The following is a 16009-nucleotide window of genomic DNA, read 5'->3' on the forward strand; positions in this document are numbered from 1 at the left end:
AACAGTACAGGTTTGTTTATTCAGTAAAACTACAAGGATCTTGATGAGAAGAGTTCGTTTTATTTTGCTCTCTATGTTTTAGTGTGATTTTAATTTAAACTTCATGGTAAAATAAACCAGACACAATGTGCATCATATTTTATGTTTGGACCTAAGTTTTGCTGCTAACATTAAAACCACCTCCTTGTTTCTACACTCACTGTCCATTTTATCAGCTCCACTTACAATATAGAAGCACTTTGTAGTTCTACAATTACTGAATGTAGTCCATCTGTTTCTCTGCATACTTTGTTAGCCCCCTTTCATGCTGTTCTTCAATGGTCAGGACCCCCACAGGACCACTACAGAGCAGGTATTATTTAGGTGGTGGATGATTCTCAGCACAGCAGTGACACTGACATGTTGGTGGTGTGTTAGTGTGTGTTGTGCTGGTATGAGTGGATCAGACACAGCAGCGCTGCTGGAGTTTTTAAACACCGTGTCCACTCACTGTCCACTCTATTAGACACTCCTACCTAGTTGGTCCACCTTGTAGATGTAAAGTCAGAGACGATCGCTCGTCTATTGCTGCTGTTTGAGTTGGTCATTTTCCACCAGTGGTCACAGGAAGCTGTTGGCTGGATATATTTTTGTCCAGCAATGACAGTGAGGTGTTTAAAAACTCCATCAGCATTGCTGTGTCTGTTCCACTCATATTAGCACAACACACACTAACACACCACCACCATGTCAGTGTCACTGCAGTGCTGAGAATCATCCACCACCTAAATAATACCTGCTCTGTAGTGGTCCTGTGGGGTCCTGACAATTAAAGAACAGCATGAAAGGGGGCTAACAAAGCATGAAGAGAAACAGATGGACTACAGTCAGTAATTGTAGAACTACAGAGGGCTTCTATATGGTAAGTGGAGCTGATAAAATGGACAGTGAGTGTAGAAACAAGGAGGTGGTTTTAATGTTATGGCTGATCAGTGTATTTGAGACAGGTTTGTGTAGGTTTAAGCGTCACTCAGAAACAATTAGCACAAGGTGAGAATACAGCCTGTAAAGTGCACAGATTCACTTAGGAGTATATTTACCCACTTACAGCTACAGGCAATTCAGAGCCGCCAATCTCCCCCCTGCACAGATGAGGAGAACCTACTGGAAGGAAGCCCACATAAAGATAAAAAGAAATGTAAACCTCTTCCGTGCAGCACCCACAGTACATTTATTATTACATTTATTGTTATAAACACACCGATCATGCATAACATTATGACCACCTTCCTAATATTGTGTTGGTCCCCCTTTTGCTGCCGTATACACAATAAACTGTGATGCACTGTGTATTCTGACACCTTTCTATCAGAACCAGCATTAACTTTTTCAGCAGTTTGAGCTGCAGTAGCTTCTCTATTGAATCGGACCACACAGGCCAGCCTTCGCTCCCCACGTTGCTGGTTTACCACTGTTCCTTCCTTGGACCACTTTTGATAGATACTGACCACTGCAGACCGGGAACACCCCACAAGAGCTGCAGTTTTGGAGATGCTCTGACCTAGTCGTGTAGCCATCACATTTTGGCCCTTGTCAAACTCGCTCTAATCCTTACACTTGATCATTTTTCCTGCTACTAACATCAACTTTGAGGATAAAATGTTCCCTTGCTGCCTAATATATCCCCCCCACTAATGCCAAGTTCACACTACACGACTTTCCAAGTCGTCAGGTCGCTGTACAGTTCACACTATACGACTGAATCTCTTGCACTCGGGAGTCTTTCAGTCGGTCTATATTTCACACTACACGACTGATCGGCGATAGGGGCTTTCACACTACACGATCCATCACCAACTGGAATCGCAGGCGAGCTTCTCTGGTCTCCCTTTTTTTTCTTTACAAAAACACACGTGAGAAGTGACGAGGGATTTAATGACACCACATCCAAAAATGCACGTCGGCAAGTAGCGAGAGATCAAAGGGTTTTTGTGCAGATGTGCAGCGTAAAATCAAGGAGGTAAAATAAATGAATCTGAGTGGATTTGGCAACACAAACAGTATAGATTGTTCTATAGTAAGTTTGAGGTTAATTAATAATTTTGCAATGCAGCGTGGGTATTATGTTTTGTAGAGGACGGTCAAATCAGAAATACTGTAAAACGTGTGTGTGCCGGTGTATCCTGATATAAACTATATTAATTAAGCCCCTGTCCCCTGTCCTCTCCTGCATTTCCCCTCACGCTGTATCCTGTGTTCTCATTGGCTGTTCGACATGTCACTCATTCCCAGTCGCACATCTGAGATCAGATATCTGACGTGCTAGAAAACTCAATCCAGTCGCCGAGCGGTCGGCGAGCCGGTCGGATCGAGTTGTTGGATAGTTCACACTTAGCGATCGAGAGGCGAGTTTTGATCACCGATTGAACGCTCCCGAGCCGGAAAATCAAGCGCCAAGCGAAAATCAGGCCAAAAATCATGTAGTGTGAACTAGGCTTAACAGGTGTCATGATGAAGAGATAATCAGTGTTATTCACTTCACCTCAGTCATAATGTTATGCTTAGTCGGTGTCTATAAATAAATGCTGTTTTACAGACAGGTATTGAGATTCTATAGGCTAAAAGTTCTTAGTTACAAGCTGATTTGATGTCATTTTCACCAGCATCATGGTATTTTGATTGCACCTCTTAGTCAGTTCTCGTCAGTCCATAAATTTTCACTTTTGCTGGTATGTTTCATTTATAGTTTGTCTTGCCTGGTGTGTGTCTGGGTGTTCAAGCGGTACTCGAGCAGGTTCATCCCAAACTAATCTGATCTTTAGGTTGAAACCAGTTATAAGTGAAGTTAGTGTTGTATTCTGGAAACAGATGGCAAGGCAGAACTACACTGTAGAGAGTGCTAAGAACTGTCCACCATCCTAACATCATCTGGTCAATAGTGGTCCTGTGAGGGTCTCTTTCGATTGAGAAATGTGCTACACTGGGCTGACAAAGTGTAAAGAGCCACAAATGTCTACAGTCAGTGATTGTATACCCATATTTTCTCCCCCTTTTCTCTCTTTTTAGCGCGTCCATTTGCCCGATTGCGTCATGCTTCCTCTCCACCAATGCCGATCCCTGCTCTGATTGAGGAGAACGAAGCTAACCCACGCCCCCTCCGACACGTGGGCAGCATGCCGTATGCATTTTATCACCTACACTTTGATGAGTGCAGTGCACAACTCAGCGTTGTGTACGGAGAGACACACCCTGAGAGCACTCTATTCTCATCTCTGTGCAGGCGCCATCAATCAGCCAGCAGAGGTCGTAATTGCACCAGTCATGAGAGAACAACAGGCCAATCGTTGTTCGCGTGGCCGCTCAGCCTTAGCCGGCAGGCAAAGCTGATATTCGATACGATGTATTCGAGATCCCAGCTCTGGTTCCAGCGTGTGCTTTTACCGCTACGCCACCTGAGCGGCCGTATAGCCATAAAGTTTATCTGTATGGTAGGTGTTGCTTAGAAAATGATAAATAAATGTACGCTGGATGTTCTGCAGATAGGTGTTCCTAATAAACTGCTCGCTGAGTGTATCTAGTATATGTGTTTGCTCGTGTGTTTGTGTATGCTGTAAGTGCCAGTTTGTGTAACTGAAACCAATGCTCGTGTTCTCCTACAGATGCCGAGGATGGTTCGGGAGCGAGCGGCTCGGTGGTAGAGGACGGCTGGTATGGGAACGTCTCCAACAGCCCGTCCACGTCGTCCTTCGGCGATGTTCAGGACGACCAGCGGGAGTCTCCGGAAAACGGAGCACGCACGGACCATGCTTCTCTGGCCAGGAGCCCATCGGGCTGTACCACACCGGCTCAGCGGGCCTCGCTGGAGTTGCTCGGGCTGGACTCTCGCGTCCTGTCCGCTCAGGACATGTCCCTTGTGTCGTCGGTGTCGTTGTCGTCCATGGTGTCCTCTCTGTACGGCGACTCGGCCCATGGCCTGGCTAAACCGCTCAGCAGCAACCTGCGCAGGCTGCTCGAGGCCGGCTCAGTAAAGCTGGAATCAGGGGAACTGATCGGGCGAGGGGTGGGCCGAGGGGCGGAGTCTCCGCCCGCAGGTCTGACCCTGTCCCCGTCTTCGCACCATGCTCAGCAGCTGAGCGCACTCGCACGCAGACTTGCAGGCGGTAACAATGGAGGTAACTCCACCTCCACGTCGCCCGCCTCGGTGCACGCCGTGAAACAAGAACCAACAGACCCGTTTGGACCGTCCGAGCCGACCAGTTCGGGCAGCGCCGGGTTTGTTTGGGTTGGCATGGTGGATAAATGGCCGTCTGGAAGTTTATCACCCGACTCGGCCATCCAGAAACTAAAGGCTGCGGCAAACGCCGTTCTTCAGGACAAGAACTCCACCTCGTCGTCATCCTCCTCTTCCTCTTCTTCTTCAGTCACCTCCTCCTCTTCTTCCTCCTCCTCGTCGTCCTCGGCGCCGCCTCTGGCGGGGCGCACCGACGACGCAGTACGCTTCGACTCTTTTGCCTCACCCTTCAGCTCGCAATCTGCCAGCTCCACTCTCGCCGCGCTCTCCAAGAAAGTGTCCGAGCGGAGTCAGCAGCAGCAGCAGCCGCCGCCGCCACCCGCCGCCTCCTTCTTATCCCTCACGTCTATGAACTCCTCAGCGGCGCTGCTCAAGGAGGTGGCGGCCCGGGCCGCCAGGAACATGATGACCGATAAAAAGGAGCCGCAGCTGGCACCGGCCAACACGGAGGACGTTAAACCCCTGTTAGACAGGAACCACAAGGCCCCGACGCCCACCCAGAGCATCGAGCTTCTGCTGCCCGCCGCCCCCAAGGGACACACCAAGCCCAGCAGCCAAGCAGGTAACAGCTTGTCCCAACTGTCACAGATGCATGTAAACAGCTTTTTAATGTGTCATAATGATGGCTGCCAGCAGGTGGTTTGGCCGAGTGTTCCTGTACGCACAAAACCACCTGTACATTAAAGTGAAGCATTTTAAAAATAATGAGAAAAAGTAATTGCCCCCTGCGGATAGAGTGTACCGTTGCATATTTGTCGTTGCATTTTTTTTGTCTGTTTTACTGCGCTTTATCCTATTTGTAGCCTTTTTTGTAGGCAGTTGTAGCCTAGTGGTTAAGGTACTGGACTAGTAGGTCACTGGTTCAAGCCTCACCACTACCAGGTTGCCACTGTTGGGCCCTTGAGCAAGTCCCTTAACCCTCAGTTGCTTAGACAAAATCCTGTCACAGTACTGGAAGTCGCTTTGGATGAAATCATCTGCTAAATGCCAAAAATGTATTTAAGGTTGCAGTGGGTCTGAATTACTGGGTGAAAGGCAGGCAACACCCTGGACAGGTCGCCAGTCTATCACAGGGCAAACACACACACACACACACACACATACCTAGGGGCAATTTGGTATCCCCAATTAACCTTAAAACTGCATGTTTTTGGCATGTTTTGGCAGTTGTAGCTAGGGCTGCAACTATCGATTATTTTTGTAATCGAGTATTCTATTGATTATTCCAGCGATTAATCGAGTAATCGGATAAGAAATACTTTTGTTTATATATATATATATATATATATATATATATATATATATATATATATATATATATATACAGTGTATCACAAAAGTGAGTACGCCCCTCACATTTCTGCAAATATTTCATTATATCTTTTCATGGGACAACACTATAGACATGAAACTTGGATATAACTTAGAGTAGTCAGTGTACAGCTTGTATAGCAGTGTAGATTTACTGTCTTCTGAAAATAACTCAACACACAGCCATTAATGTCTAAATAGCTGGCAACATAAGTGAACATGAAATATTTGCAGAAATGTGAGGGGTGTACTCACTTTTGTGATACACTGTATATACACAGTATATATATACAGTGTATCACAAAAGTGAGTACACCCCTCACACCCCTGTCTAAATGGCTGGCAACATAAGTGAGTACACCCCACAGTGAACATGTCCAAATTGTGCCCAAAGTGTCAATATTTTGTGTGACCACCATTATTATCCAGCACTGCCTTAACCCTCCTGGGCATGGAATTAACCAGAGCTGCACAGGTTGCTACTGGAATCCTCTTCCACTCCTCCATGATGACGTCACGGAGCTGGTGGATGTTAGACACCTTGAACTCCTCCACCTTCCACTTGAGGATGCGCCACAGGTGCTCAATTGGGTTTAGTCCATCACCTTTACCTTCAGCTTCCTCAGCAAGGCAGTTGTCATCTTGGAGGTTGTGTTTGGGGTCGTTATCCTGTTGGAAAACTGCCATGAGGCCCAGTTTTCGAAGGGAGGGGATCATGCTCTGTTTCAGAATGTCACAGTACATGTTGGAATTCATGTTTCCCTCAATGAACTGCAGCTCCCCAGTGCCAGCAACACTCATGCAGCCCAAGACCATGATGCTACCACCACCATGCTTGACTGTAGGCAAGATACAGTTGTCTTGGTACTTCTCACCAGGGCGCCGCCACACATGCTGGACACCATCTGAGCCAAACAAGTTTATCTTGGTCTCATCAGACCACAGGGCATTCCAGTAATCCATGTTCTTGGACTGCTTGTCTTCAGCAAACTGTTTGCTGGCTTTCTTGTGCGTCAGCTTCCTTCTGGGATGACGAGCATGCAGACCGAGTTGATGCAGTGTGCGGCGTATGGTCTGAGCACTGACAGGCTGACCTCCCATGTCTTCAACCTCTGCAGCAATGCTGGCAGCACTCATGTGTCTATTTTTTAAAGCCAACCTCTGGATATGACGCCGAACACGTGGACTCAACTTCTTTGGTCCACCCTGGCGAAGCCTGTTCCGAGTGGAACCTGTCCTGGAATGACCTGTATGACCTTGGCCACCATGCTGTAGCTCAGTTTCAAGGTGTTAGCAATCTTCTTATAGCCTAGGCCATCTTTGTGGAGAGCAACAATTCTATTTCTCACATCCTCAGAGAGTTCTTTGCCATGAGGTGCCATGTTGAATATCCAGTGGCCAGTATGAGAGAATTGTACCCAAAACACCAAATTTAACAGCCCTGCTCCACATTTACACCTGGGACCTTGACACATGACACCAGGGAGGGACAACGACACATTTGGGCACAATTTGGACATGTTCACTGTGGGGTGTACTCACTTATGTTGCCAGCTATTTAGACATTAATGGCTGTGTGTTGAGTTATTTTTAGAAGACAGTAAATCTACACTGCTATACAAGCTGTACACTGACTACTCTAAGTTATATCCAAGTTTCATGTCTATAGTGTTGTCCCATGAAAAGATATAATAAAATATTTGCAGAAATGTGAGGGGTGTACTCACTTTTGTGATACACTGTATATATATATATATATATATATATATATATATAGGTATTTACATCTGGATCTAATACACAGTTCAGAAGATAGCACCTTTTGTCTAAACCCACCTATTTTTCTTGTGAGCATAGACAATCAGCGCTATTTATTGTTTAAATAATCAGTGTAACAGGACACACCTGGGCAACAAAACACACCTGACAGTCACCTGTTCCAATACTTTTGCTCACAAGAAAAATGGGTGGGTTCAGACAAAAGGTGCTATCTTCTGAACTGTGTATCAGATCCAGATGTAAATACCTGGAAATAAAAGCTGAAATGTTGATCTTTTGTCTCATATTCATCTTTTAATGTCAAACCCAAATGTTTTCAGTCTACAGCAAAAATAAAGAAATTGGCCTCACTGTTCCAATACTTTTGGAGGGGACTGTATATATATATACACACACACACATATACAGTATATATATGATATATAATAAACAATAAAACATAAACATTGCCTCTAATTTGTGCAACTGATCTCAAACTTTCAGTCGTTTTCTCTGTTCCTCTCTGCTCATCCCGCTATACTCTTTCTCTCTCTCTCTCTCTCTCTCTCGCTCTCTCTCTCTCTCTCTCTCTCTCTCTCTCTCTCTCTCTCTCTCTCCATTTTACAGTCCGCGCTTTCAAATCTCGGCTCCGTTTCAAATCGCTACTACATACTGAACAGTACGAGTGTGTACAAACAGGTGAAAAGTACCCGGATTAAGTCCTGTTAGGTACTGTTTAATTGAGAGATTTGGGACGCAGCCCTGGGGCTTCCTCGCGTCACCTGAACACAGCGTAAACGCGTGTCCCGTGCGGAACACTGTGAGCTAGGTATCGGTGTATGGAATAAACGATTCCTCGATGCGAAAATTTTGAATCGATCATTTTTAGTAATCGAATTACTCGAGTTACTCGAGGAATCGTTTCAGCCCTTGTTGTAGCCTAGTAGTTAAGGTACTGGACTAGAAATCCATGGTTCGCTGGTTCAAAGCCCCACCACTGCCAGGTTGCTGCTGTTGGGCCCTTGAGCAAGGCCCTTAACGCTCAATTGCTTAGGAGAGCACTAATTGGCCACCGTATCTGCAGGTTGGGGGCCGGACTATGTGTGGGTGGGTGGGGTCTTCATAAGCTTTTTAAGGACCCTGATTGGCGGAAGAGACGCCTGTGCAGAATGCAGGGGCGAGAAGAGGAGGGCTGTGCACGTGTCGGAAGAGGCGTGTACAGCGACGTGCTCTCCTCGGATGTAATCGGGTATCCCTCAGCAGCGGCAGACAAATCGAGTGCTCAAAATCGGGAGGAAAATGGGGAGAAAATGCACACAAAAGGCACTCAGGTGGCTCAGTGGTAAAATATGCTTGCTCAGCTGAGCTCTCGAACTCTGAAGTTCGAATCTCAGCTCTGCTATCAGTCACCTGGGTGCCTACACAGGCACACTATTGGCTGTGTGTCTGTAATGGGCGGGAACAATGGCTGATCCTTATAAATGCTGATCAATGGTGCCGGCACAATGATACGGGGGATAATGGGGGTCAGTGCATGATTCTCTGTGCGTGATACGGATCTCCCTATGAACCGCCTTGTGCAGGCACACATGTCCGAGGGGTGTGTGACCTTTGCGACCCTCCTTGCCAGGTGTGGAGGTCTGCAGCAGTAGAGGTGGAATACAATTGGGTAATTGAGTATGACCAAATTGGGAGAAAATTTGAGGAAAAATGCAGAAACATAAAATACAAAGAATAGCCAGTCCACCTTCTGCATATTTTTGGGATTTTTTTCCTACTGTGGTCACATTCTTTTTTTTATAGTCCGTTTAAAGTCAAGTCTGTCATTTAGTGATGACTGGGTAGTGCACACCACACCATCAGTCACCACTGACAGCTCTTACTCTGAGTTTACACCAGCAAGCAACAAAGCAACACGCTCACTGTGTGATGTGTGACATTTAGATTGAGATTTATTTTCCACTTTATGCAAATTCGGTTTGACACGGTACAAAAAAAGTTTCAGTAATTGGCTTTAGTAGAACCAGTGAAGCAACAGCATCCCCTGAGGGTCGGATGTCGTCCCTTCACAGCGCCTGTTTCTTTCCGTATTCAGCCCCAGGTTAGCAGCTTCTGGTTTATTTGATTTATAATTTAGACATATCCAATACACCCGGGACTGCTGTGCCAGCCTCAGGTGCGACATCCACGCTGGCCAAGCAGAACCACAGACTGGCGGTTTAAAGCTCGTCTTTTCACCAGTCAGTGCCGGATTCATGTCCTTTCCAGATGGGCATCAGTGAGTTAATGTATAAGCACTAATTTAATCTGTATGGTCAATGTAGACTGTGGGTGTGTTCAAAAACCTTGTGCGCTCTATACATAGACAGCATTTTACATCATCCTACACGTGCCCCGAGAAAGAGGCTGTTCAAATTCCTAGATGCCTTAATATGCTCACTAGTAAGGTATCTTAAAATTTCAACGGTATATTGACTCAAGAATGAGTGAGCATCCGATGCTGCCTTATGCCTAGTTCACACTACTGGTTGCCGCTAGATGTCGCAGCTCGGGAGCAACTCGGCGTTCACTTGGCGATCTAAACTCGGCTCTCAATCGCTATGTGTGAACTACTCAACAACTCGATCCGAGCGGCTCGCCGAGCGACTGAGGATAGATATCTAGTATGTTGAATATCTGGATCAGTCAGCTGCGACTGGCAATGAGTGGGGTGAGGGGGGTAATATAGTTTACATATAATCAATATACATCGGCACACACACAAGCTTTACAATATTTGTGAACTTATCGTCCACGCCAAACCATAATACCAACACTGCATAACAAAAAAATAGTTATTAACCTCCAACTCGCTACAGAACAAAACAATCCCTGCTGGTCACGTTGCCAAATCCACTCCGATTCATTTATTTTTCCTACTTGCTTTCATTGCTCGCTACTCGTTGACGCGCATTTTTGGACGTGGTATCATTAAACCCCTCGTCACTTCTCGCCTTTGTTTTCGTGACAAAATGTAGTTTGGGAGACCAGAGAAGCTCGCCTGCGATTCCAGTTGGTGATAGATGGTGTAGTGTGAAACCCCCTACCGCCGATCAGTCGTGTACTGTGAAAGCCACACAGACTTGAAAGACTCCCGATTACAAGAGATCCAGTTGTGTAGTGTGAACTGTACAGCGACCTGACGACTTAGAAAGTCGTGTAGTGTAAACTTGGCATTAGCGGTGAAGGCAATCCCAGCATTCAGTGCAGCACAACTTTTCTCACAGAAAAATAAAAAAACTTGGTGGACGGTGCGGAGAAACAAACGAGTTATTCTCAAACGTAAATAAATTCTCATTGACGTTTAACTTGTATAAACTTGCACAAGTGTGATTTATTAGCAAGTTCGGGCTTGTTAGCGAATTTAACCATTTTCTGTACACAGAGGGAGATGTTAGTTGACATGCTAGCGCGTTGTGCCACCCCATCCCATTAGTTTGAGTGGCATAAGGCTAACTGTTTAAGCTTAGTAAGCAAAAACTGATGGAATCGCTGTCTAAACAGTGCGTTCGAATAACCTGCCTTATAAGTCGATGACTTATTAGAATCCTCTCTACTTAGGCAGCTGCTTATGTAGGCAGTAAGACAGCAAGGCAGCTCAATAGGTTTTCGAACACACCCTTTATGTACCAGATGGGTGTACCTAAGTGCTCAGCAAGTGTATGATTTTTTGGTGCAGAGCAGAATTCATGGTTCTGTCATTTATGGCATTGGTTCTCAACCACGGGGCCGCAGCACACTAGGGGGATTAGTGAGACCAGAGGAGGGTCCTGTTGAATTTTATTGAGAAGAGAAAAATAATCACACGTGACGGGACGGTAGAATTAATGGGCTGTTAGCATACAGGAGATGTCATGTATTTTTTGTGATGTCATATTTAGGCATGACAAGTTGTTAGACATGGCAGTTAAGCCTAGTAGTTAAGGTACTGGACTAGTAATCAGAAGGTCGCTGGTTTAAATCCCACAACTGCCAGGTTGCTGCTATTGGGCCCTTGAGCAAGGCCCTTAACCCTCAATTGCTCAGACTGTGTTCTGTCACAGTACTGTAAGCCGCTTTGGATAAAGGCATCTGCTAAAAATGCAAATGTGAATATTTGATTTATTCGCCTTAAAAATGCAAAGGTCAGCGGATGGGCACTAAAAAAGATTACAATTCAGTTGTCAATGCGGATCCTGCTGAAGCTAAGACAAAACCTGCTGTATTAGGCTGAGCATAGAGGTGCTGCTTCATAGTTTAGCTAAAAAGCTGTGTCCCAAACCAAACTTATGTTTTTCTGTACAATTTTTGCAGCACTTGAACACACCACAATGTTTTTTTATTTTTTATTTTTGTTTATGCATTTTCTCCCTTTTTCTTCTTTTTAGCGTGTTCAATTGTCCGATTGCATCATTCTTCCTCTCCACTAATGTCGACCCCGGCTCTGATTGAGGAGAATGAAGCTAACCCATGCCCCCTCCAACACGTGGGCAGAAGCTGTATGCATTTTGTCACCTACACCTTGACGAGTACAATGCGTTTCAGCTCTGTGTACAGAGAGACACACCCTGACAGCACTCTTTTCCCGTCTCTGTGAAGGCGCCATTAATCAGCCAGCAGAGGTCGTAATTGCATCAGTCCTGAGAGAGTCCCTATCTGGCTTTAATATTCCACCCCTATATGAACAACAGGCCAATCGTTGTTCATGTGGTTGCTCAGCCCAGCCGGCAGGCAGAGCTGAGATTCGATATGATGTATTTGAGATCCCAGCGTGTGTTTTACCGCTGTGCCACCTAAGCGGCCAAGGTTTGTGTTTTGTAAATATAAAATACCTATTTGGAATGGTGGCTCAGCAACTAGTTTTTATGCCTATGCTACACTGCCTTAGGGACCTGAGTTTGATCCTCAGCTCCAGTTACTCTCTTTGTGAATTTTGGTTATCCTTGGTTGCCACTAGGTGGATTGGGAACTCCAAACTGCCACTAGTAGCTCTTTTCAATCAAATTCATTCAGGTTTCTATTCAGGTGCTATTTAGAGAACCGGCCTGTGTTTGCACTAGTTTTTATTGGAACCTCCAGTGCTAGTTTTTCTCTCCCCTTCATTGGCAGTCTGATTTCTAGACTAGAAATTGGGCTGTTTAGTGATACACAAATGCTCCTTAAATTAAGAGGGTGACTGTAAAATCAGGCTAGAAATGAAGATGTGTGCACTGGGTATTCCTCTTGGACTCTGGACGTAATTCTGTTCACTCTGTGGGGGGGCTGCTGAAATAACTGTTCCATTCCTAGACCTGTACTCTCGCTCTCAGCCGTACCGGCTGCCAACCGGAGGTGGTGGGTGTGTGTTTTTGTTTGTGTGTTTGTGTGCAAGCATGGAAAGTGAGCACTGTTAGTGTATCTCAACAGATTCCCCAGGAATTTAGGTCAGCGCTTCAGAGGCGCATCCGACTTTCCGCTCTGCACAAGGCCAGCAGAGAGCGTCAAACTTCAGAGCCGTTCTTCATCAAACCGTGATGAACCATCATGCTGGCAGCTTTATCAGTCTGTTATAGACATTAAGGGAAGCACAGGAAATGTACAAGCTGAAGAAAACGAAGAGGCTGTACCATGCCAAACTAGCACTGAGGAACTAAAGGCCACTCTAAATGTCTTATGTTTTTCTGTATAAGTTTGCAGTATTTGAACACACCACGATGACTAAGACTGACCTTTTTCCTAATAAAAATACCTAGTTGGAACAGTGGCATGGCAAGTTTTGGTAGTGCCTATGCCACACTGCCTTAGGGACCTGAGTTTGATCCTCAGCTCCAGTTACTGTCTGTGTACATTTTGGTTTTCCTTGGTTGTCACTAGGTGGATTGTAAACTCCAAACTACCACTAGCAGCTCTTTTCAATCAAAACAACTCTGGATCTTGAACTGGTTCCATTCAGGCTTCTTAGAACCTTGGTGCTATTCAGAGAACCGGCCCGTGTTTGCACCAGTTTTTATTGAAACCAAGGATGCGCCATCAGTAAAGTACGCTGGACAACCCACAATGAAAATAAACAGTAGTAATAAGCTGGCGGAACATGTGGATTGCCTGCGAGCATTTGTGCTGTTACAGATGTTTGTTTTTATCCAAAAAGCAATCATGGATTAACTACTGGTGATGAGATGATGTTTTCTTTCCACTATTATTTGACATACAGATGTTGTCATGGTTTGTGCTGAAAAACCTACTAATCTTTGGTTCCAACTGGGAACAAACATTCCTTTTTTATTTTTGGTTAAAATGTGCAGAATTGTTCAAATTAGGTTTGAGAACTAGAACAGAACCCATTCCACACTGGTTGAAAAGGGCTGTATGTGTGAGTGACTGGCTGTATTTTTGTGTTGTGCCCAGGATAATCTCAAGATCCATCCTGAACCTGTCCAAGATTATTGGTCACTAAAGGTTTAATGTCAGGAAAAATACAAACCCAAATCAGAAAAAGTTGGGACAGTATGGAAAATGCAAATAAAATAAAACTGCAGTGCTCCTTACATTTACTTTAACTTTTATTTGATTGTAGACAGGATGAACCCAAGATATTTCATATTTTATCTGCTCAACTTTATTTCATTTATTAACAAACCTTCATTCCTGCATTTCAGGTCTGCAACACATTCCAAAAAAAGTTGGGACGGGGGCAATTTAGGGCATGATTGTAATCATGGTTTGGTACAAAAGCAGCATCCAGGAAAGGCTGAGTCTTTGATGAGCAAGGATGATCAGAGGATCTCCAGTTTGTCATCAAACGTGTGAGAAAATGATTTAAATGTTTAAAAACAATGTACCAAGAAAGATTGAAAGGGATTTGTATATTTCTCCCTCTACAGTGCATAATATCATTAAACCATTCAAGGAATCAGGAGGAATTTCAGTGCGTAAAGGCCAAGGGCGCAAGCTTAAGCTGAACGCTCGTGATCTTCGATCCCTCAGACGGCACTGCATCAAGAACCGCCACTCAACAATAGCTGATATAAGCACATGCTGCACACATTACAAAGGCATGGCTGCAGAAGAAAAGGGTACAGGTACTGGACTGGTCTGCCTGCAGTCCTGACCTGTCCCCAATAGAGAATTTTGAAAGGAAAAATGCGACAACGACGACCCCCGTACTGTTGCACATCTTAAGACGTGTTTGCAGGAAGAATGAGACAAAATAAAAGCTGAAATACTAAATCACTTGGTCTCCTCGGTGCCAAAATGTCTTTTAAGTGTGGTGAAAAGAAATGGCAACATTAAAAAGTGGTAAATGCTTTACCGTCCCAACTTTTTTTGGAATGTGTTGCAGAACTGAAATGGTCCAAAATATACATACAGCATTTGTTGGCGTAGAAAGTCTTAAACTGTTATTAAACCTTGGCACGTCCACGCAATACCTTGTTAGTGATAATGATTATGTGCAGCTGGTGACCTCTCTGTACCAATATAAATAGGGATGTGTATTTGGCAGCTTATTCAAAAAAAAAAAAAAAAATCATAGTTTTTCCACTTCTGTGCAGACACCTCGGGTGACTAACCAGGTTTCTTACACAGCATTGACGACCCCGCCCCCTTTTTAGTCTGGTCTTTTCACACCCAGCAGACTTCATTGCCTAATATTAACTTCTGCAAGCTGCATTGCTGACCGGTAGACATTGGCACTTCTATTTATTCTTAGTACCAGCCTCCATCATCCAAGGAACTGGTAATGTTCACACTACACGACTTTCAAGGTGTTCAGATCGCTCTACATTTCACAGTACACGACGAGAGTCTTTTAAGTCTTTGTGGTTTTTACACTATACAACTGATCAGCAACGGGGGTAACACACTACACCATCTATCATCATGAGGAATCTCAGATGAGTCTGTCTGGTCTCCCAAACTACTTTTTGTCAAAAAAACACACGCGAGAAGTGACAAGGGGCGTAAGGATACCACATCTAAAAATGCTCATCAACAAGAAGCGAGCAATCAAAGTGGTTTGTGCGCTGATGTGCAGTGTAACAGCAAGTAGAAAAAGTAAATAAATGAATCTGGCTGAAGGAGTGGATTTGGCTACGCGACCAGCAGTGATTGTCTGTTCTGTTCTGCAGATAGAGTTGGAAGTCAAGTACAGTGGTACCTTAAAACTAGAAATCACTTGGTTCTGGGAGTGGCGTTGAGTTTAAAAGGTGTTGAGTTTCAAGGTATTTTTTTTTCATAAGGGTGTTTGAGAAACCTGTAATGTGTTCCATGGTCCAGTGGAACTGCATATATTTTAGGCTAATGTAAAAGAATGGGGTTGTTTTGACACTTATACACCAAAAATAACACAAATATAATATAGAAACATTGAAATAGAATTGAAAACTGTTAAAAATCAATTAAAAAATACAATAAACCCTGCACTTTTCCCCATGTTCTCCCCATGTCTGCATGGGTTTCCTCCATTAAACCACGTCAAGCGAGAGTCGTTCAACAGTTCACACATGATGATCAAGAGCCGAGCTGGCACATCTAGCGGCGACCTGTCGGCGAGCGAAAATCAGGGCAAAAATCGAGTAGTTTGAACTAGGCATAAGCAAAAGTGAATGAACGAACGTCACATGGCCAGCGTGCTTAAACTCATGATTCATTCATTGTTGAATGGTCTCCTAAAAT

The 16009-nt window shown here is 44.7% G+C and overlaps 1 protein-coding gene across 2 annotated transcripts in view; it reads left to right on the top strand.

Moving 5' to 3' along the window:
- The window catches only part of znf827 (zinc finger protein 827), a 171765-nt gene that overhangs the window by 60794 nt on the left and 94962 nt on the right, over positions 1-16009 (top strand). For both annotated transcript variants that reach the window (XM_062995273.1, XM_062995272.1), the window contains exon 2: positions 3639-4832. In XM_062995273.1, coding sequence (XP_062851343.1) covers positions 3639-4832 — 1194 coding nt within the window. The remainder of the gene's footprint in view (positions 1-3638; positions 4833-16009) is intronic.

Source organism: Trichomycterus rosablanca, chromosome 5 (assembly GCF_030014385.1).
Source record: "Trichomycterus rosablanca isolate fTriRos1 chromosome 5, fTriRos1.hap1, whole genome shotgun sequence".
Classification (NCBI taxonomy): Eukaryota; Metazoa; Chordata; class Actinopteri; order Siluriformes; family Trichomycteridae; genus Trichomycterus; species Trichomycterus rosablanca.